At 38.0% G+C, this 19,038-nt stretch overlaps 1 protein-coding gene across 2 annotated transcripts; it reads right to left on the reverse strand.

Annotated features, from left to right (window-relative positions):
- Positions 1 to 582: 582 nt before the first annotated feature.
- On the reverse strand, positions 583 to 18,976 carry UTP15 (UTP15 small subunit processome component). Of its 2 annotated transcripts, none has more exons than XM_061129555.1 (13): positions 18,822 to 18,976; positions 14,156 to 14,324; positions 13,089 to 13,181; positions 12,814 to 12,998; positions 11,528 to 11,706; positions 10,944 to 11,069; positions 9,435 to 9,570; positions 7,794 to 7,878; positions 6,279 to 6,428; positions 5,454 to 5,555; positions 3,806 to 3,939; positions 3,580 to 3,638; positions 583 to 3,126 (listed from the first exon to the last, which is right to left on the reverse strand). In XM_061129555.1, the coding sequence occupies exons 2-13, from the start codon at positions 14,243 to 14,245 to the stop codon at positions 2,906 to 2,908; spliced, it is 1,560 nt and encodes a 519-aa protein (XP_060985538.1). In that variant the 5' UTR covers positions 14,246 to 14,324; positions 18,822 to 18,976; the 3' UTR covers positions 583 to 2,905. The 2 variants fall into 2 exon arrangements, with proteins under 2 accessions (XP_060985538.1, XP_060985539.1); XM_061129556.1 differs by having other exon boundaries at positions 14,156 to 14,288; positions 18,822 to 18,966.
- Positions 18,977 to 19,038: the final 62 nt, after the last annotated feature.

Below are 19,038 nucleotides of genomic sequence, written 5' to 3' on the forward strand. Positions count from 1 at the left end.
TTCTAGGTACTTTTATAGGCATTAACTCACTTAATTCTCACAGCCACTTTCTGTGGTTGTGTCTAATTAATAGATGAAGAAAATGAAATACGAAGTGGTAAAATAACTTGTCCAAAGTCACATAGTCACACAGTCAGCGAGTGCCGAGCCAAGATTCACACTCAGGCAGACAGGCTCTGAAGTGTGAGCCTGTCTCATATCTCATATTGCCCTCTCTCATATCTACTCTGTGTTCTTTTCAAACTTTCAACACCTCTGATCTTCTCCAACCAGTTTCAGTTGGTTTTTTCTGCAATAAAGGAACTCATTAAAGAACTTCCACAAACCACCATCGTCACCTCTACACACAATTGCATCTGTGTGGTATCTCTGTCCTTCTTCCCGAACAATGCCCCAACTATTCACACACTGTCTAAGCCAACCCTTCCCTTCAGGCACTCAGACCCACGCCTCCTCCCAAGGACAGTGACCCAGCCATTGGCATCCCTCTCCTATAATCCTCAGTTTCCCCTTCTCTACAAAGGGATTATCCCCACGAGCATACACTGTCATTCCATTCAGAAAATTACTATATTTTAACAATCATTTTAAATGAGGCTTTTAATTAATGTTTGATAGAGCTGATTTAAGTTGAACAGACTAAATTTCTTTAAACAAACTTACTTATACTCCAGAGTCCTTTAAACAGCTTAATAGCATTTATACATTGAAGGTATTTGATTTTCTTGTAAATAGCACTTCAAATGCAACAAGCATTTGAAGAAACAAACATCTGACCCAACAAGCAAACTTTCCATAGTACATAACTTTTATAAATAAAATAAATTAAATGTACACTGAGTAAGTTCTCTCAAATACTTCAATATTTCTGCAAGTTTAATAACATCTTAAAATACATTTCAACTAAAATTCACAAATCTAAAAACCTGTTAGGCATTTTTAGGCGTTTTAAGTTGGAAATGAAGGCCCAATGTTACACTGTAATATGCCAATTACAAATACTACTTCAAATAGCAAATACTACAGTTTGTCCCAAACTTTAAAAACTATTCATGAACTTAACACTGAACTACTGATCGTTATGGGAATTGTTTCCTAGCCTTTTTGAAAATGTATAGTTATTACATATCTCATCTAAAAACCGGCAGCACTCTGGTGAAGTTGTGTTAAAGGGAATGAGTGGTTTTGGCCCCAGCAAGCAGGCCAGTTCACAGTGCTGGGATGAGGAACTCAAGCTTGGGGAATTCAAGGGTGAATTCAATGCTAAATGAGAATACCAACCCTGGATGGTTGTGGTAAGACCCAGATCAAATAATGCATGGGAAAACTCTTCTCAAAAAACTCTTATCTTCCAAAAAAGTTAGTTTTTTGGAAGAACCTCAACCTTTCAGCTTTACTAGTATCCCATTTATCAGTGTATTTATGAAATTTAAAAAAACTTATAAATTAACCCTTCTTTACATGAAGACACAGCTTCTGACCTTGACTAATCTCATAATTACTCAAGGAAGCAAATTCTTGATTTCTTATAAGCCACTGGGCTTCACAATGGCGTAAATCAATTCATGAAGGGAAATCCAGACTCTCTGAGCATACATCCTTATCAGAACATAGGAATATTTCTTTCTGCTTTAAAAATACACATATAAATTCACAGAACTGAATGTGAATTTAAGAGGAGACTGCAGTTACAAAATCTTCCTTTAATTAAGGATTCTTCTAGCCTAAGACCTATTTCCTTACAGATAGTTAACTACTTCAGGAACTGGGGAAAGGTGAAAAAGGGACCAAGTGTAAAATCAGTGTGCCAAGTGTAAAATCAGTGTGCTAGAAATCAATAGTCAGTGACTATCCATCAGGAATTGATACATCCCAGAAAGTCAAGAAGAAAATAAGAGTCTCTTTACAAAAAAATGTGATTTATGTTGAACTTAAAAAAAAAAAAGATACAAGGGGTTCTGAAACACAAAATGAAGTTAAGAATAGAGGAGGGAAAAATAACCTAAACACAGGCCAAAGAAAATGGTTTCCAGAGGTAGGTAGCTGCAAGATAAGCTCCAAATACACATTAAAAAAGGCTGAAATGCTATTGGTCACAAGAGAAATGGCAAATTTTATCATTCCCCTGACCTGAAACAAGCTGAAAAGCTGGTAGAAAGGCTGCATACTGAGGGGGAAGAGGAAAAATATGGTCCCGAAGGCTTACCTGCAGGCCCTGTTCTGAGCAGCACAGTCAAGATTACGGGAAGAAAAAGAAAACACAGGCTGGTGAGCACAATTTCTAGGTATCAAATCTACCTCATCACATTCTCTGAATGCATGTCAAACTCGTGTCAAGTATTCGGAGTTGGCCACTAATCTGCCACACTGGCAACAGATACAGTCCAATTACCAGCTGAGATGGAACTTGTGACCTGGGATAAATGATGACAGCAAGGAAATGGGGCACACTTGGCTGGAGCCTGGGGACCCCAAGTGCACTGATTGGAGAATTTACTGGTTGTTGCCATTTGTATTTCCACGATAGAAGGAAAAAATAAAGCCCTGTTCCTTTGGCAGGATTCTTAAGTTGAAACCCTCTCCAGAGTTCTGAATGTCTACTCAAACGCTGAAACAGAACTCAGCTATATTAAAATTAATGTTGACCTGTCCAAGATGGACATACATTGTGACCAAAACTGAGATCTCTTCCAGCTGAAGATGCCATGAAATAATTCAAAGCAGAACATGGAAAACCATGTTTAAAAACAGTTTCTTATTTTCCAAGCATAGTCATTCCAGTCTCTTCTATAAAATTGCTTCTGCAAATAGATTTTTGTAATGTATCAGAGATTCTCTTCCCAATAGTTAATAGCATCAAATCTATTCCATGTTAGGAGTTCTTACATCTCCTGTTAAGCAGACACTATGATTCAATCTTATTGTTCTCTAGAAATCCATCAGATGTATCATGCTGCAATACAGAAGTGCTTTCTTTCCTTGTCATGGTAGCAAAAAGCATATCCATCATCCCCAAGGTTTCCAGCAGTTCTCTTTGGTAATCAATCTCTTTTTCTACTAGTCCTTGAAGTACCAAAAACTTTTTATCAACTACAGGTGACTGACCAATCACAGGTAGATATATATCTAGAAAGAGAGGAAACATTCACTATAAACATCTTTCTAAACAAAATGTGAACAGCAGAATTTAGAAAAAGTACAAAACTATTAAAGACACTGAAAAATCTGTACTTGTACAATTTATGTTTTACATAAACAATCCATCTGAATAAATGTATTTCAGAGAGAAATAATTAATTCTGACTTATTTTTCATTTTCTCATTAAAAATTAGTCATGGTCATTGTAGGTATTTAAAGAAAAAAACTTTTTAAATTATAATAACCCTAGTGCCAGCAATTGAAAGCCAATCCAATGTAAACATTTTACTCTATTTTAAAATGCACTGATTTACTATTATTGTTTTCTCCATGAAATCTTTGCTGGAGACTTGATAATGACAAGGTATTTCAATCTATTTGATTTCATTATCTGACACCTCTACTTCTTCAAGCATGCTAGAATTTTAGCAACTACTTACCAATAATTATTTCAGCAGCATTAATCAAAACAGGGGCAAATCTTGGCTGAGACAGATTCCTACAAAGCAAAAATTCTGTTTACTGAAACCTGCAAACTTTAAAAAAATCCTTAAAACAGATTTACTAAACTGTTCTGTCAGGTCTCCACAAACCTCAAACTAAAAGTAAATTTGGAGATAAAATTTCAGATGCAAAATACATGCATTTCAGAGACATAAAACATACCTTATCAAAAAATTAAGAACACGACTGATTTCCTTTTCATCTCGACCTGCAAGGGCATTTGCAAGGACTCCTCTTCGATTTAGCTCCTTTATGATGGAAACTGTAATCTCGGGCGTCTTTATTGTACAAGTGGGCTAGAAAATTTTTCAGAGTCAACATGAGCAGCACAAGAAAAGAGTCACAGTCTTAGTACTCACTAATAATTACCAAATTTAAATGGGTTTTTTTTCCTTCCCAGTTTAGAGTCATGGCAAGAAACAAAATAATTCTTTTAAAAATAAACTCAATGAAAAAAAAAAAAAAACCTCAATGTTACATGGTAGCCTGGATGGGAGGGGAACTTGGGAAAGAATGGATATATTTATAGCTGAATGGATACATGAACAGTTGAGTCCCTTCACTGTCTACCTGAAACTATCACAACACTGTTAACTGGCTATACCCCAATACAAAATAAAAAGTTTAAAATAAAAAATAACTTTTTTAAGCTCCAGAATTCCCTGGTGGCCTGGTGGTTGAGAATTTGCCTGCCAGTTCAGGGAACTCAGATTCAATCCCTGGCCTGGGATGATTTCACATGCCACAGGGCACTATAAGCCCATGCGCTGCAACTACTGAAGCCCGGCACTTTCAAGTTCATCAGAGTAGCTCAGTTGTGTCCAACCCCAGGACTGTAGCACATTAGGTTTCCTGTCCATCACCAACTCCCAGAGCTTGCTCAAACTCATGTCCATCAAGTCAGTGATGCCATCCAACCATCTCATTCTCTGTTGTCCCCTTCTCCTCCTGCCCTCAATCTATCCCAGCAATAGGGTCTTTTTAAATGAGTTAGTTCTTCACATTAGGTGGCCAAAGTATTGGAGTTTCAGCTTCAGCATCAGTCCTTCCAATGAATATTCAGGACTGATTTCCTTTAGGATTGACTGGTTGGATCTCCTTGCAGTCCAACGGACTCTCAAGAGTCTTCTCCAACACCACAGTTCAAAAGCATTAATTCTTCAGTGCTCAGCTTTCTTTATGGTCCAACTCTCACATCCATACATAACTACTGGAAAAACCATAACTTTGACTAGACGGACCTTTGTCTACAAAGTAATGTCTGCTTTTTAATATGCTGTCTAGGTTGGTCATAGCTTTTCTTCTAAGAAGCAAGTGTCTTTTCATTTCATGGTTGCAGTCACCATCTGCAGTGATTTTGAAGCCCAAGAAAATAAAGTCTGTCACTGTTTCCCCACCTATTTGCCATGAAGTGATTGGACTGGATGCCATCCAATTTGGAACCGACTGGTTCCACGTTGGGAAAGAAGTACGTCAAGGCTAGAGTCCAGGCGCCACAACAAAAGGAGCCACCACGAGACACCCGTGAACCGTAACTAGAGAGAAGACCTCACTTGTCGCAACTAGAGAAAGCCCACACAGCAATGAAGACCCACTGCAGCTAAAAATAAATTAAAAAAATTAAAACTAATGTCCTTGCAGGTTCATCAGTTGCAACAAATGAACCCCACAGGCTATGCATGTGTGGGGCAGACGGCAGATGGGAAAGCTCTGTACCTCCCCTCAATTAAGCTGTGAACCTAAAACTGCTCTTAAAAGAAAGTCTTTATAAAAAAAAAAAAAAAAAATCACACACACTTTACTCACTCACCTCAAGGACTCTGTCAAGTGCCTTAGAGATCCGGAAGTTTTTCAGATCCCTGTCATACAATTCTAGGTGTTTCTTTGATGGCCTGTTGATCAAAATGTCATCCTGCATTGAAAAGTAAATTTACAAAGAAAAATCAATATCCAAATAGAGTTTTATTTGAAATAATCATAGCTCCACACTGTCCTTGAACTCTATCATAAATAAGGGTCATAAGCCCATGAAGTCAAGCAAATAAAAACAGAATAACCTGCCACATCACCATGTTCTTAGTGCCCTGTGATTTTAACTTAGGATCCACACACAACATCCCATCCTCGCAGACACTGCTCACTGCAGTTCTCTTTACACAGCAAGCAGTGACTGAGTAGAAAGAGAAAACAGGAATCAGAGCAACCACCTAGTCCCAATAAAGAAATCCTGGATCAATCACAACTTCTTTGTATCTTCATCTTCTCAGATGCCAAATGGAGATATTATTGGCTCTACTCTTTTTCAGGGTTATTTAGAAGATCAAACCAGACAGTGTGTGAAAGACACTGTTTTGAGCACAATAACGTTGCTATGATTCAGGGCATTAAGAAGTATCATTAGACAGTTTCTTCAACAAATGGTTTTGGGAAAACCAGACAGTTACATTCCCATTACTTATTAAAGTTTCTAATCCAGCAATCTGGAGATAAATACGAAGTAGAGAAAAGTAAAATGAAGCTAAAAATGAAGCTAACTGCCAGGTGAACTTAACAGTTTTTCAGTAATGTGCAGGGATGAAGCTGGCTACTCTAACAACTTTCATCTTTAAAAAATATATATGAAATATACAAATACCTGTTGTTTCATATAATTTTTCCCCTTAATAAAAGTTCGATATGCAGGCCTTCTTCTCCTAGGCACAGATTCCTTCTTTGCTTCAGATTTCCGATGTTTAACACTCAGTATTCCATTGGTCATTCCTACAACTATTGTCTCATCTTCATGCTAACAGCAATTAGAAAAGTAAGTTAGTGTATTAGGAACTCATAATTCACCTTGCTCTTTCTTCCAAATACCATTTATTATGTGCTTGCCACTTGTCCGTACTTTCAAGAGTTCCATTAAGATACTGATTCTCTGCCGAACAGTGACTGACCTATGTGAAAAGTTAAAGTAAAATCATTTTTATTCCTCCAAGATACTAGTGTTTGACAGGATCTGCTGGAGAAGGGATAGGCTACCCACTCCAGTATTCTCAGGCTTCCCTTTTGTGGCTCAGCTGGTAAAGAATCCACCTGCAATGAGGGAGACCTGGGTTCTATCCCTGAGTTGGGAAGATCCCCTGGAGAAGGGAAAGGCTACCAGTGCAGTATTCTGGCCTGGAGAATTCCATGGACTGTATAGTCCATGGGGTCACAAAGAGTCAGACACCACTGAGAAATGTTCACTTTTTTAATTACACTTGGAAATTATTACTGCCAGTTGGTATAATAATACGCAGTTAATCACATCTTGGGAAATATTTCCAAAATAATTTTTCCCCACACCCTCCTCCCAGAAAAGAATGACGTGGTGGCATGCGTGTGTGCATCCATGTTAAGCTGCTTCAGTCGTGTCCAACTCTTCTGTGACCCCATGGACTGTAGCCCGCCAGGCTCCTCTGTCCCCAGGATTCTCCTGGCAAGAATACTGGAGTGGGTTGCCATGCCCTCCTCCAAGGGATCTTCCCGACCCAGGGATTGAACCCACGTCTCCTACATCTCCTGCACCAGCGGGTGTGTTCTCTCCCACGAGTGCCACCAGCGAAGCCCCAGCGGTGGCACGACTTTCCAAAATCTTGTTAAGAAAACACTTTATGACTCTTTTCCACTCCCAGTTCAGATTTCTATATAAGGTGTCCAAATCTATTCCTCCTCCTCAATAGCTCATGAAACGTGACACTAAACACCCCAGAAAGAGCAGTTAACAGAGAAAAGGAGACATTTCATTTTGGTGCCCCTTTGTCTCCCCCCGCCGCCTTTCTTTTTGGCTTAGAGAGCCAACCTGACTTTTTGGAGTGTTTAACCCTTGAGTTAAATGTGCTGGAGAGAGATTTATCTACTTTCCAGGTCCTGCCCTTAGTGTTGACAATGCCTACACAGCACTACAGTTAGTTTGAGGTGTTCAATAAGTGGGACCTAAATCTGAATTCATGCTTAGTTATTGAGACAACTCGTATATTCCAGCAATTATCTTAACCCAATTATCTAATGTGACAAGAAGAAAATAATACTTATTCAAATACAAAGATAAACCCTAATACTTCATGTTAGTTTCATTTAACAGGCAAGGTTAGTCAAGTTAAAAAAAAAAAGAGCTAAAAGTACTTACTGCAAGTGCAAGACTCAAAATTGAAGCTGTATAATCAAAACTGTGGACTACTTTGTAGGAAGTTGTGCTATATACTTTCACCTTCCTAACCAAAAAAGAAAAGAAGATCTGTGTCACAAAGCATCTTAGAAATGAGTACAAAAAATTATTATTTTTAAAAATTCAATACATGAATATTAAAACATACAACAATGAAGAAAAATGATTAGTAATATTAGTTACAAAGTAATCTATCACTGAATCTCTTTTAAAAATGAACTCTTTTTTATTGTTTGCATAAAGACTTCAACCAGCCACCAGAAGGATGGACCACTGTCTCCTGAAGATGAAACTCGAAACTAAAGAAACAGCATCAAAGTCCATGGAAGTCAAAGGGTAGGGTTCCCCAGCTGCATCACCATCACTGACACTGTGGGCAGGACAGTTCTCCGTCACGGTGGCTGTCCCTACACTGCAGGGTGTTCAGGAGCATTCCTGACCTCTCCTCCCTGCATCCCAAGAACACTCCACCCCCAGGTTGTGACAATAACCAAAAGTTTCCGCAGAAGGTCACTCTGGGTTGAGAACTACTATGAATAGAGCCAACGTACCAATAGCTTTTGAAGGACACATCTAAAAATCAAGTGCCAAACTGCCTAGTGATACCACTGCAGGGAATTTGCTTTATATTTACATACCAAGTTCCTCTGTATCAGAAGTATTTTCTAGCTTTTAAAATATGTATACTTTTTAATAAATATGATGAAAAACCAAGGTTTTACATAACAATGAAAAAAGAAATATGGAAACAAAAGGAGCAACAACAGATAAATGAAAGTAAATTCTAGAACTGGGTCATCACTCTAGCCACATGCGGCTAATGAGCACTTAAAATGTGGACAGTGAAAGAGAAGTGAATTTATTTTACTTAATTTTAAAACTGAGGCAGTATAAAAATACTTTTCTATTAAATACAACTATATTTCACTTTAATCATAAAGTATTATTATTGTATCATCGGGCATGTATATGAGGCTGAACTTGTTTCTGGTCTATCATTAATAATTTTATGCTGTTTACATACTAAAATAATATTTTAGAATAAATATTATTATTAAATTAATTTTACCTATTAAACATGGCTGGCAAAACTGAAAATTACATAGTAACTCACACTGTGTTTCTGTTGTACAGCACTGTTATGGAACATTAACTAATAAAACACTAATACCTACTGAAAATAGTAATATTTAGAAATATGTAACTTCTATACATTAACACATAGGAATTTTTACATGAAGTTTTAAATTTTAAAGAATATAAGCTAGAATATATATATATACATACTCATAAATATTTCAAAATATACAATAATGATTTTAAAAGAAAACTACAGAATAACAAATTATTTTAAAAGAATATTCAAATGATTCAATAAATTCCTGAAGTATATTAATTAAAGCAAAAAATTATATCAAGGGAGAAAATAAGCTTGCTATGTATAAATGTAAGGTCAAAACTATTTTCAACTCAACAGATTTTTTCATGGAAATCATCTGGCAGCATATTAATGCTATCACAAGTTGTGCAGAAATAACATTTCTTCAAGCAGTAAATATATGCACACTAAGAATGATTAAGAAAGAAAATTAAAATGCTAACCTATCCAGTGAGCCAGAGAGTAACCTCTGTCCAGAGCTGCTGAGACATAAACATGTCACAGTTTTATGATGATTTTTCAAAGACACGAGCAACTGTCCTCCTTTTAGCATGTCCCAGACTTTAATATACCGACCTCCTATAAAAAGAAACAATCATTAGTTTAATTTGGAAAACAACTGAAAAGCACCATAAAATCATTCTTCAAAGGAATTTTGTGCAAAAATGGAAAAGAATAATGAAGATATAGTTTCCTAAAAATTCTGTGAATCCCAACAAAACTGAAAAACTTCTCTATAACTTTTACTCTAAGAGCTAGAAGCATTCTTAAAGGCAATTTAATCCAACGGTTTAAAAAGAAATTTTTTAATACAGCATCTTTTCTTTCAGTGAAGTATTAAGCAAAGGTCTAGCAGGTAAAACAGAAAAAGAGGCTGGGGAGCTAGAGGTGGGTGGGGACAAAGTTCTTACCCATCCTGACTGTGAAAAAGGGCCTGGAACCCAATTCTCAGTCCCTGTCTCCCCAGACCACAGTTTGAAACTACTGACCTCGTCCAGTGGTCAAAGGTGGACCTCTCATTTTCAAGGTCTATCTATACTGGTTAAGGGATTGCCCAAAGGTCACACAATAATTAGTGACAGACGGAGGTCAGTATACAGACATCCGTTCTCTCTGTTGAACTTGCAAATACTTCCATTTCTCAAAATAACAGAAAGAAAAATAGAAATTCTGACAATATTATCAACTTATTTTGAAATCAAATAGGTACTGGGGAAAGGAGTATAAGACGGGATAACTTCTATTTGGATTTTAGAATTAAGCAAAAAAACAAAGCAAAGCTATACACTACCTATGTATTCTTCTAATGCCAACACACGAATTTTGACTTAACAAATGAAAAAAGCCAGTTTACTACTTTCATTATAAATATGAAAATGCACTATGAACAAAAATGAAAAAAACACCTCAGTTTCCACTTGACGAAAAATACACGGAGGCCACCCTGAGTCCACGTTGCCTCCTCCTCCAGCACCATCAGTTCTTTGCTGGGCAAGGCTGTTTCAACCAAGAGTCACATAGAAAGAGCAGAGCCTAATTCTAGGTCTGAAAGAACCTGCGTTTTCAAAAGCAGCTACAGATCTTGTATGTAGGAAGAGCAGCAGGAGTCTGACCTGGATTTCTGGGTAAGCACACAACACAGGCTCTCAAATTCTGAGATCGCTGATTTGCTACTTACCACTTTCTCTTGGACAAATTACTTAAAACTTTGTCTTTATTTTGTAAAACAGAGAAAACTATCTTTTAAGCACATCTAGGGAACTGGAGATAATACGTTTATAAAAGCACAGTGCCTGGCTCATAGTACATACTCAGGAAATGAAAACTGCTTGCCTATCCCACTTATCAACTGTCTGAGCAAAAAACTAAATGTGCGATTCAAGGGCACACTGACAAAGACACACCTGACTTGAGACAAACAATACCGGTGAAACGATTTTTAAAAGAAATACCTGCTGACACCAGAAGACCTCCAGAGGGAAAAAGCAGGACACTCTCCACTGGCTGTCCATGCTCAGCAGAGATAACACTCTGGTTTGCCCGTGCATCAAACATCTTCACAGTGTGATCATATGACCCTAAAACAAAAACGTGTCTCTGTGTGCATATTCAAACAAAACTTTTAAAAGGAGAAAAGGCTTAGATGAAATTCTAAAAAGACATATGTATACTCAAGAAGATACAGTACTTCTAAACCCTCTGTTACCACTGTCTGTTTCTGAAACACTAACCTACATGGAACCTTAAACTATTCCTAGCTTCAGATGACTGAATCATCTGGGAGCCTTAAACAGACACCCATGAAGACTGAACCGCATGACCTCTGCTTCCTGATCACTGGGGAACCTCTGAACACCAGAGCCCGATGTTTCAAATCACATGTGGAGGACAATTAAGAACAATCCCCCAAAGAAGAAAAAGAAAATAAAACAACAGGAGAAACACATACATATTTCTTTGAAAAAGAATCCCAAAGAAACATGCAAGTATTATCAATAAAATTACCAACTTCAAGAAAGAAAAAGATTTCACTAACCTGTGACAAAGAGATCTGGGTTCAGTTTGCTAGCACATCCACACCTCACATAATCAGAATGTTCTTTGAATGTCAGAATTTCTTTGGAGTTTGGAATATCCCATAATTTAACTGTATAATCATCGGCCCCAGAAACCACATGGTATTTGTCAGCTGTAAAATCTACTGAATGAACTGCTCTGCAAAATCAAGAATCAATATATCAAAAAGCAAGAAAAAATTATTTCTGGTATCTTCTAACATCCGAAATAACAAGAAAAGCAGCTCATTTTCAGTAAGTAATTGTAGAGCGAAATCATGAGAGAAAAAGAAAATCTTAAAAATCTTTAAAACAGATGTTTATCCTCAAGCCAATTTAAAATGTATATATCCCTGGTACTATGAAGTTGATAAAAATACTGAACAATGGCCCCAAAATTATATTTTCTAACACGTTAACATTTCTACTTTGCTGCTCAGTGGGATGTTCTAAATGTTGGCACAAAGGTACTTTAATTTAAAAAATTTTTAAATGGGTAGTTCCTAAAAAATTCTAAGGAGACTTGCCACTAAGCAGGATCATGTTCCATGAATTTGCTATATTTAAAACATTTCACTGATGAACTAAGACTATCCTGATAATATACTATAAAAAAAAACACTTTTGAGATTTAAAATCAACAGTAAATTTCAGCAATGACATTGGTAATCCTGAAACAAAGTTATAAAACTGCCTTTGGCTGTTTAATTTATAAAGAAGCAAAACACCAAATACAAGTAGGAAAAAAAAAAATCCCACCTTCCAATTTGATTTCAAAAAAACAAACTCCAATACAATCCAGGCCTCTTGAGTTCTCCATAACGGTTGTGAGGTTGCCTTTAGAACCTCAATGGGGTCACGAAACTCACTGAGAAGTTAATGAAAGCTACAGGACATCTACATAGAGAAACACACATTTCCTAAAATGTCGCAAAAAATTCTAGGGAATTCATGAGCCCCATCAAGCTGGACCGTAGGACTGAACCAAGTTATGCACGCTGTCTTAGAACAACCAGGAAATAAAAGTCCATAATGGTACATAATCTTCACAGAACTGTTTCTTTCAAAGCCTGTAAAACCAACAGAACTTACAACAAAACAGAAAAGCAACTATCTGTAACTGTACGGTGACAGATATCAAGCAGTTTATTGTGACGATCATTACACAATATATACAAATACTGAATCATTATGTTGTACACCTGAAACTAATCGAATGTATGCTAATTATACTTCAATTAAAACAAAACAAAACAACATCTCTTACTTAGTATGGCCTTCAAAGTGCCTGAGGGGAGCCCTCCCGCTTATATCAAAAAGCTGAACACCACCATCTTCACTGCCAGCCACAAGGAGTCTTCCATCCTGTCGAAAAGTAGCACAGTATGCTGTGTCTTTAAATCGTGAAAAGGTTTTTATAGGTTCTTGGGAGTATCGGCCATAAATGTGAATCTACAACAAGATAAAAAACACAGTATTTTACTAGATGGCTCAAGAACAGCAGTAAATATAAACTATATAAAAGAAAAATATTACATTTACCCTTGAAGAAGCTGTGACTGCATAGTTATATGGAGGCTGGGGAGAAAAGTCTACTTTTGACACTGCACCAAACTCCTTGATCTGAACAGGCGTCTTAATGAAAAATAACAGAGTATTAACAGAGTTACAACCATGCAGGCTACTTTGTACCTTGCCTTTTTTTTCACTAACACATCTTAGCTAACTTTTCATATGAGCAATAGCTTTACCATCCATTATAAGATATATCATAATTTACTTTACCAGTCCACTACTAACAAACAGGTTTTTCTGAGATTTCTAATATTACAGAAATTTCAATGAGAATCTTTACACATAAGGATAACACACACAAATTCTGGAGAGTATATTCACTGATTAAGTTCCAAGCTATGTAATTTACAAGACCACAAGTTATTTTTATTTTAAGAGATAATGCCAGAATTGCCCTCTGGAAAGTTTGCGTCAATTTTCCCTACCTCAAGTAGCAATGATCATCAAAATTTTTCATTTGTGCCAACAAATACATGAAAAGGTATCTAAATTATTATCCAATAATTATCCAGTTATTGTTTTAATTTGCATTTATTCAATTATGAGTGAAGTTGGAGCTCTTTTAATACATTTATTGGCCACTTAAATTTCTTTTTCTATAAACCTTCCAATCCCAACCTTTTTCCATTTTTCTATTAAGTCAATCATCTTTTTTTATAAAGAAAGATCATTTAATTAGCTTTTGCAGATAACACAGAATTCATTTTACATCTCTTCCTCCTGAGATTAAGAAAAAAAAATTTTTTAAAACCTTCTTTCATATGAGATTCAAGTTCTAAAATTTAATTTACTTGAACTGATTAATCATCTATTCTGTGTTAGATACCTGTATTATTAAACTGATTAAGGAATATGGATATTTATATAACTCCAAAAAAAAAAAACCAGACATCAAATTTTCTACCCAAACTATAAGCTGCTGACAGATTATTTTTAGTTATTAATTCTTTACTAGCATATCCAAAGTATAACAAATGCTGGAGAAATTGGCATTAAGTGCAAAACAGCCCCCCCTTAATTTTGTCTACACTTACCTTATAGTTGTTCCAGTACAGTGTATCTTGGGTGATTTTTTCACCAAGTATAGGATATGTCTGGATTGCTACAGGCTTATAACCAGCCATACTTTCATATAATTGCAGTTATCCAAGGGTAACTAGTTTGAAACTGGTGTTAGAAATAATTAAAGTGACTGTCTTACGTCTGAAAAAGAAAATATTTTATATACACATAACTACTATTCATATACCTATATAGAGTCATGATTCTCACTCTGTGTCTTTTCTAAAGGTTGTGTGGTAGCTTACAGATTAGTGATCAGTAACCATTTAATCTTAATACAGAAGAGACAATCTAAAGAAAGCAAGAAGAAAACAGACAGGGCTACCATAATGTACCATCTGCTCAGTTATACGCAGAGACTACACACAAATGTTCCCAAACCTAACTGACCAGTTTACAACATGTGGGAATAAATCTGGCTCAGCCATCCAGTTGCCAAAGCAGAGAGAAACACACTGTCTTGGAACGCTCATTTATTAACAACAGAAAATGTTAACATGGAACTGCAAATACAAATGCTTCCTAAAATTAAACTTAAGACAACATTTAATCTCTAAGAACATAGTCTAGGGACCTAGGGCTTCCCTGGTGGCTCAGAGGGTAAAGCGTCTGCCTACAATGCGGGAGACCCGGGTTCAATCCCTGGGTCAGGAAGATCCCATGGAGAAGGAAATGGCAACCCATTCCAGTATTCTTGCCTGCAAAATTCCATGGACAGAGAAGCCTGGTAGGCCACAGTCCATGGGGTCGCAAAGAGTTGGACACGACTGAGCAACTTTACTTCACTAGGGACCTGACTTCCTGAAAGCCTAAAACTGCCAAGAAGAAAGCAGAGCTGATATTTTAACGTAGAAGAATAAAATTAAATTTAAAAGCTTAAAATATAAATCTAATATTCTGATGTGAAAGATTAAAATTAGTTGATTTTAAAAGGCTTAAACATAAGAAAGAAAACAAGAATAAAACAATTCTGAAATGAAATTCTAAATTAAAGTGCCAGAAAAAAGATCAATTAAAGCTTTTATAATTCCACATTTGTTTTATTAAGTTCAGTTCAGTTCAGTTGCTCAGACGTGTCTGACTCTTTGTGACCCCATGAATCGCAGCATGCCAGGCCTCCCTGTCCATCACCAACTCCCGGAGTTTACTCAAACTCATGTCCATCGAGTCGCTGATGCCATCCAGCCATCTCATCCTCTGTCGCCCCCTTCTCCTCCTGCCCCCAATCCCTCCCAGCATCAGGGTCTTTTCCAATGAATCAACTCTTCGCATGAGGTGGCCAAAGTATTGCAGCTTCAGCTTCAGCATAAATCTTAGGTTTAAAAAAATAACTTTTCACAACATGAAGAGTGTTTCTTTGCACAAACTTCTTCACATACAATAGGATCTTTACAATACCTTTACCTAAATGTTTTACAATGTTGTGCTAGTTTCTGCCATACAACAACTAATTAAAACTTTTAACTGACATGTAATTAAGTTGAAATGTCTTTCCAGAACCATTTAATTGCAACAAGGGAATGACTCAGTGGAGCAATTCATATATTCTGGAAAGTCTGAAAACACTGTATCAGTAACACTAAAATACACAGGTGCAACATATTTTAAAGGCATGGCAATCCATGATTTAAAAAAGGGAAACTTTTCTTTTCACTGAAGTACCTACAAAGTAACACACTGTTTTAGGCACTGGGGTGCAATGCTGAGTGAAACAGACATGGTCAGTGCCTTCATATACTCTGAGACTCTTCAATTCAGCTGGTAATTAGCACCAGCTAGGAATCTGGAATCAGTCTTAACTTGTCGTTCCTTCTCACTTCTAACATAATATTTAGCAAGAGCTGCTGATTTTACCTTTCAAATCTTTCTAAACTTCATAATGTCCACACCACCTAGTCAGACTGCTCTAATTCACATCTTCTCAACTACTGAAATAGTGCAATATAAGGTCTCCCTGACTGTCTTGTCTGTCTTCCAAATAGCTGTCAAAGTTACCAAACTACCATGCAAATCTAGCTTTTGCTACAAAACCCAAAACTGCCCAGAAAAGAAGGTGCAAGCTCCTTCAAGGAAGGCTCTCCATAATCTTGCCCTTGCTTATCTTTCCAGCTTCACTTCTTTTTACTCACTTAACACACCATGGTCCTTTTTGTCTCAGTATCTGTCTTCATCTGTCCTCTCTGGCAAGAATGATCTCTTTCTACCTACCTCCTATTTATCATTTAAAATTCAAGAATCACATCCTCCAGGAAACCTCTATCCTCCTTAACTAGGTTAGGGGCTTGTCTTTTATAAACCTACTTGACTGTATTTCTACCAATTCACATAAATCATATGGCATCATTATGATCTTTTTTCCTCATTAGTCAAAGCAATGGCTTTTCCAGTAGTCATGTACGGATATTACAGCAGGACCATAAAGAAAGCTCAGTGCCTAAGAATTGATGTTTTTGAACTGTGGTGTTGGAAAAGACTCTTGAGCGTCCCTTGGACTCCAAGGAGATCAAACCAGTCAGTCCTAAAGGAAATCAGTTCTGAATATTCATTGAAAGGACTGATGCTGAAGCTGAAACTCCAATACTTTGGCCACGTGATGGGAAGAACTGACTCACTGGAAAAAAGCCTGATGTTGCAAAAGATTGAAGGCAGGAGAAGAAGGGTATGACAAGAGGATGAAATGGTCGGATGGCATCACCGACTCAAAGGACATGGGTTTGAGCAGGCTCCGGAAGTTGGTGATGGACAAGGAAGCTTGGCATGCTGCAGTCCATGGGGTGGCAAAGAATCAGACACAACTGAGCAGCCGAACTGAAACTGAACATTTCATATTTGGAAGACTAAAAACAATTGCTCAATGGGGGCTTCCTTGGCTCAGACAGTAAAGAATCTGCCTGCAATGCAAAAGATGTGGGTTTGATTCCTGGGTCGGGAAGATCCCCTGGAAAAGGGAATGGCTATACTCACTCCAGTGTTCTTGCCTGGAGAATCCCACAGACAGAGCAGCCTCGTGGGCTACAGTCCATTGAATCGCAAAAGGTCAGACATGACTGAGCGACTAACATTTCAGTTTCAAAGAAGTATTTGTGAAAGGAACAAAAGGAAGCATTGTGCTAGGTTATATGGGAAACAAAATTAAAACTATGAGTGGTGCAAACACTGCTATAAAGCACAAGTTCACAGAGTTTTCCTGTAAAAGGCCAAAGAATAAATATTTTAGGCTCTGTAGGCCAGCAGGCAAAATGGAGGATATTATGTAGTTACTTATACACCAAGAAAGAGAAAATTCCAAATTTTTTACTAACAAGCTACCCCCAAATAACTATGATATTCTGTTTATGAATGAAAGAGACTCTTTGGAGAAGGGAGAGAAAGTTTCATGGACTTTGAATGATGGGTCCTGTCATCAAATAGGGCTTCCCTGGTGGCAAAGTGGTAAAGAACCTGCCTGTCAATTCAGGAGACTCAGGTTCGATGCCTGGCTCGGGAAGATCCCCTAGAGGAGGGCATGGCAACCCACTCCAGTCTTCTTCCTGGAGAATCACCATGGACAGAGAAGCCTGGAGAGCTAAGGCCCATAGGGTCGCAGCGAGTGAGACATAACTGAAGCGACTTAGCACATATTCATCATCGCCAACACAAATCGCCAACATTCATCTATAAAAAGCGTACTTGGTTCACTGAGGACCCCAGAACAGACAGTAGGCCAGATCTAGCCTGTCTGTGGGCCTTAGCCCCTCACTAGAGCAGGGCTGACCCTTGAATAGCACAGTTTTGAATTGTGCGGGTCTGCTTAGAAGCAGATTTTTTTTTCAACAGTAATACCACAGTACTATAGAATTCTGGCTTGTTAAAAGCACAAGAGGAGCCCAGGATGTGAAGGAATCCCATCCATGGAGAGTCCACTGTAAGTTATCCCTCCCAGGAAGGTCGGGGCCCCTAAAGCTGCCTCACCGCAGTGTTCAACGGTCAACTATATAAGCGATGGAAAACATAACGCTGCCTTGAAAGAAGTACTTTACAGTGGTTTGCCAGATTAAAGTGAGGAACAGCATCAGGCAGGAGAGGGGAAGCAAGACGCTTCAAAAGCACGGATGCAAGAAGTGACGTGAAAATGAACAGGAAGAAAATAATCAGAGAGTGGTAACAGCCTGAAAAAACCGGGACTGAATGAAAACTAGATACTACTACATCACAAGGCAGAAAACCAAAAGTATGCTATAAGTAATACACAGAAAACACAACGTTCAGACGAGACTTTAACTGGGAGGCTACCAGAAACATTCAAAGCGTGCATTTCAGTTGGGCATGTAATATAATATTAAAACTAATTAACCACTTAATAAGAGTGGGCACTGCAACCTGAGAGAATCACATAAGCAAACACAGAGATGGAAATCCGCCTACTACTTTGAAAGGGTGTGGATTACTCCAGGGACTCATAATGGTGGACAGTAGGAGTGGACAGTGACCGCAGAGGAGGAAAATCTAGATCGAAACTAAACTGCGAGGATCCTGAGAGGTTGCTTAAGAAGTTTAGCCACTCCGCGGAGACCGGGAAGCCCTAGGGAAACATGCTAGATACCAAGAAAGGCCTGATGTGAGTCTGGGGTACCCTCGTTGGGAGCCCCCTTTACCTACCTCCGTGGGCCCGGACGGTCCGCCGAGACACCCCAGCGTCAAGGAGAATTTCTTGGACTCCGCCAGTCCCCTTCCTGGACTGTGCAGGAGAACATGCAGAAGATCACGTGGATACTGGAAGAAACCCCTGAAACACGCCGCGAACAGAAGAGCCCGTCGGGTCGCACGAAGGTGACGTCAGGGCGCAGGCTCCCGAGACGCACGCCGCCCGGGTGAC

Source organism: Dama dama, chromosome 25, assembly GCF_033118175.1.
Source record: "Dama dama isolate Ldn47 chromosome 25, ASM3311817v1, whole genome shotgun sequence".
Taxonomy (NCBI): Eukaryota; Metazoa; Chordata; class Mammalia; order Artiodactyla; family Cervidae; genus Dama; species Dama dama.

Coding starts and splice junctions, on each gene's coding strand:
- UTP15 (XM_061129555.1), bottom strand. CDS start 14,245: ATGGCTGGTTATAAGCCTGTAGCAATCCAGACATATCCTATACTTGGT. Junction 11,070..11,527: donor CCCAGATCTCTTTGTCACAG/GTTAGTGAAATC, acceptor TTTTTGTTTTAG/GGTCATATGATCACACTGTG. Junction 9,571..10,943: donor AGGTCTTCTGGTGTCAGCAG/GTATTTCTTTTA, acceptor TTCTTTTTATAG/GAGGTCGGTATATTAAAGTC.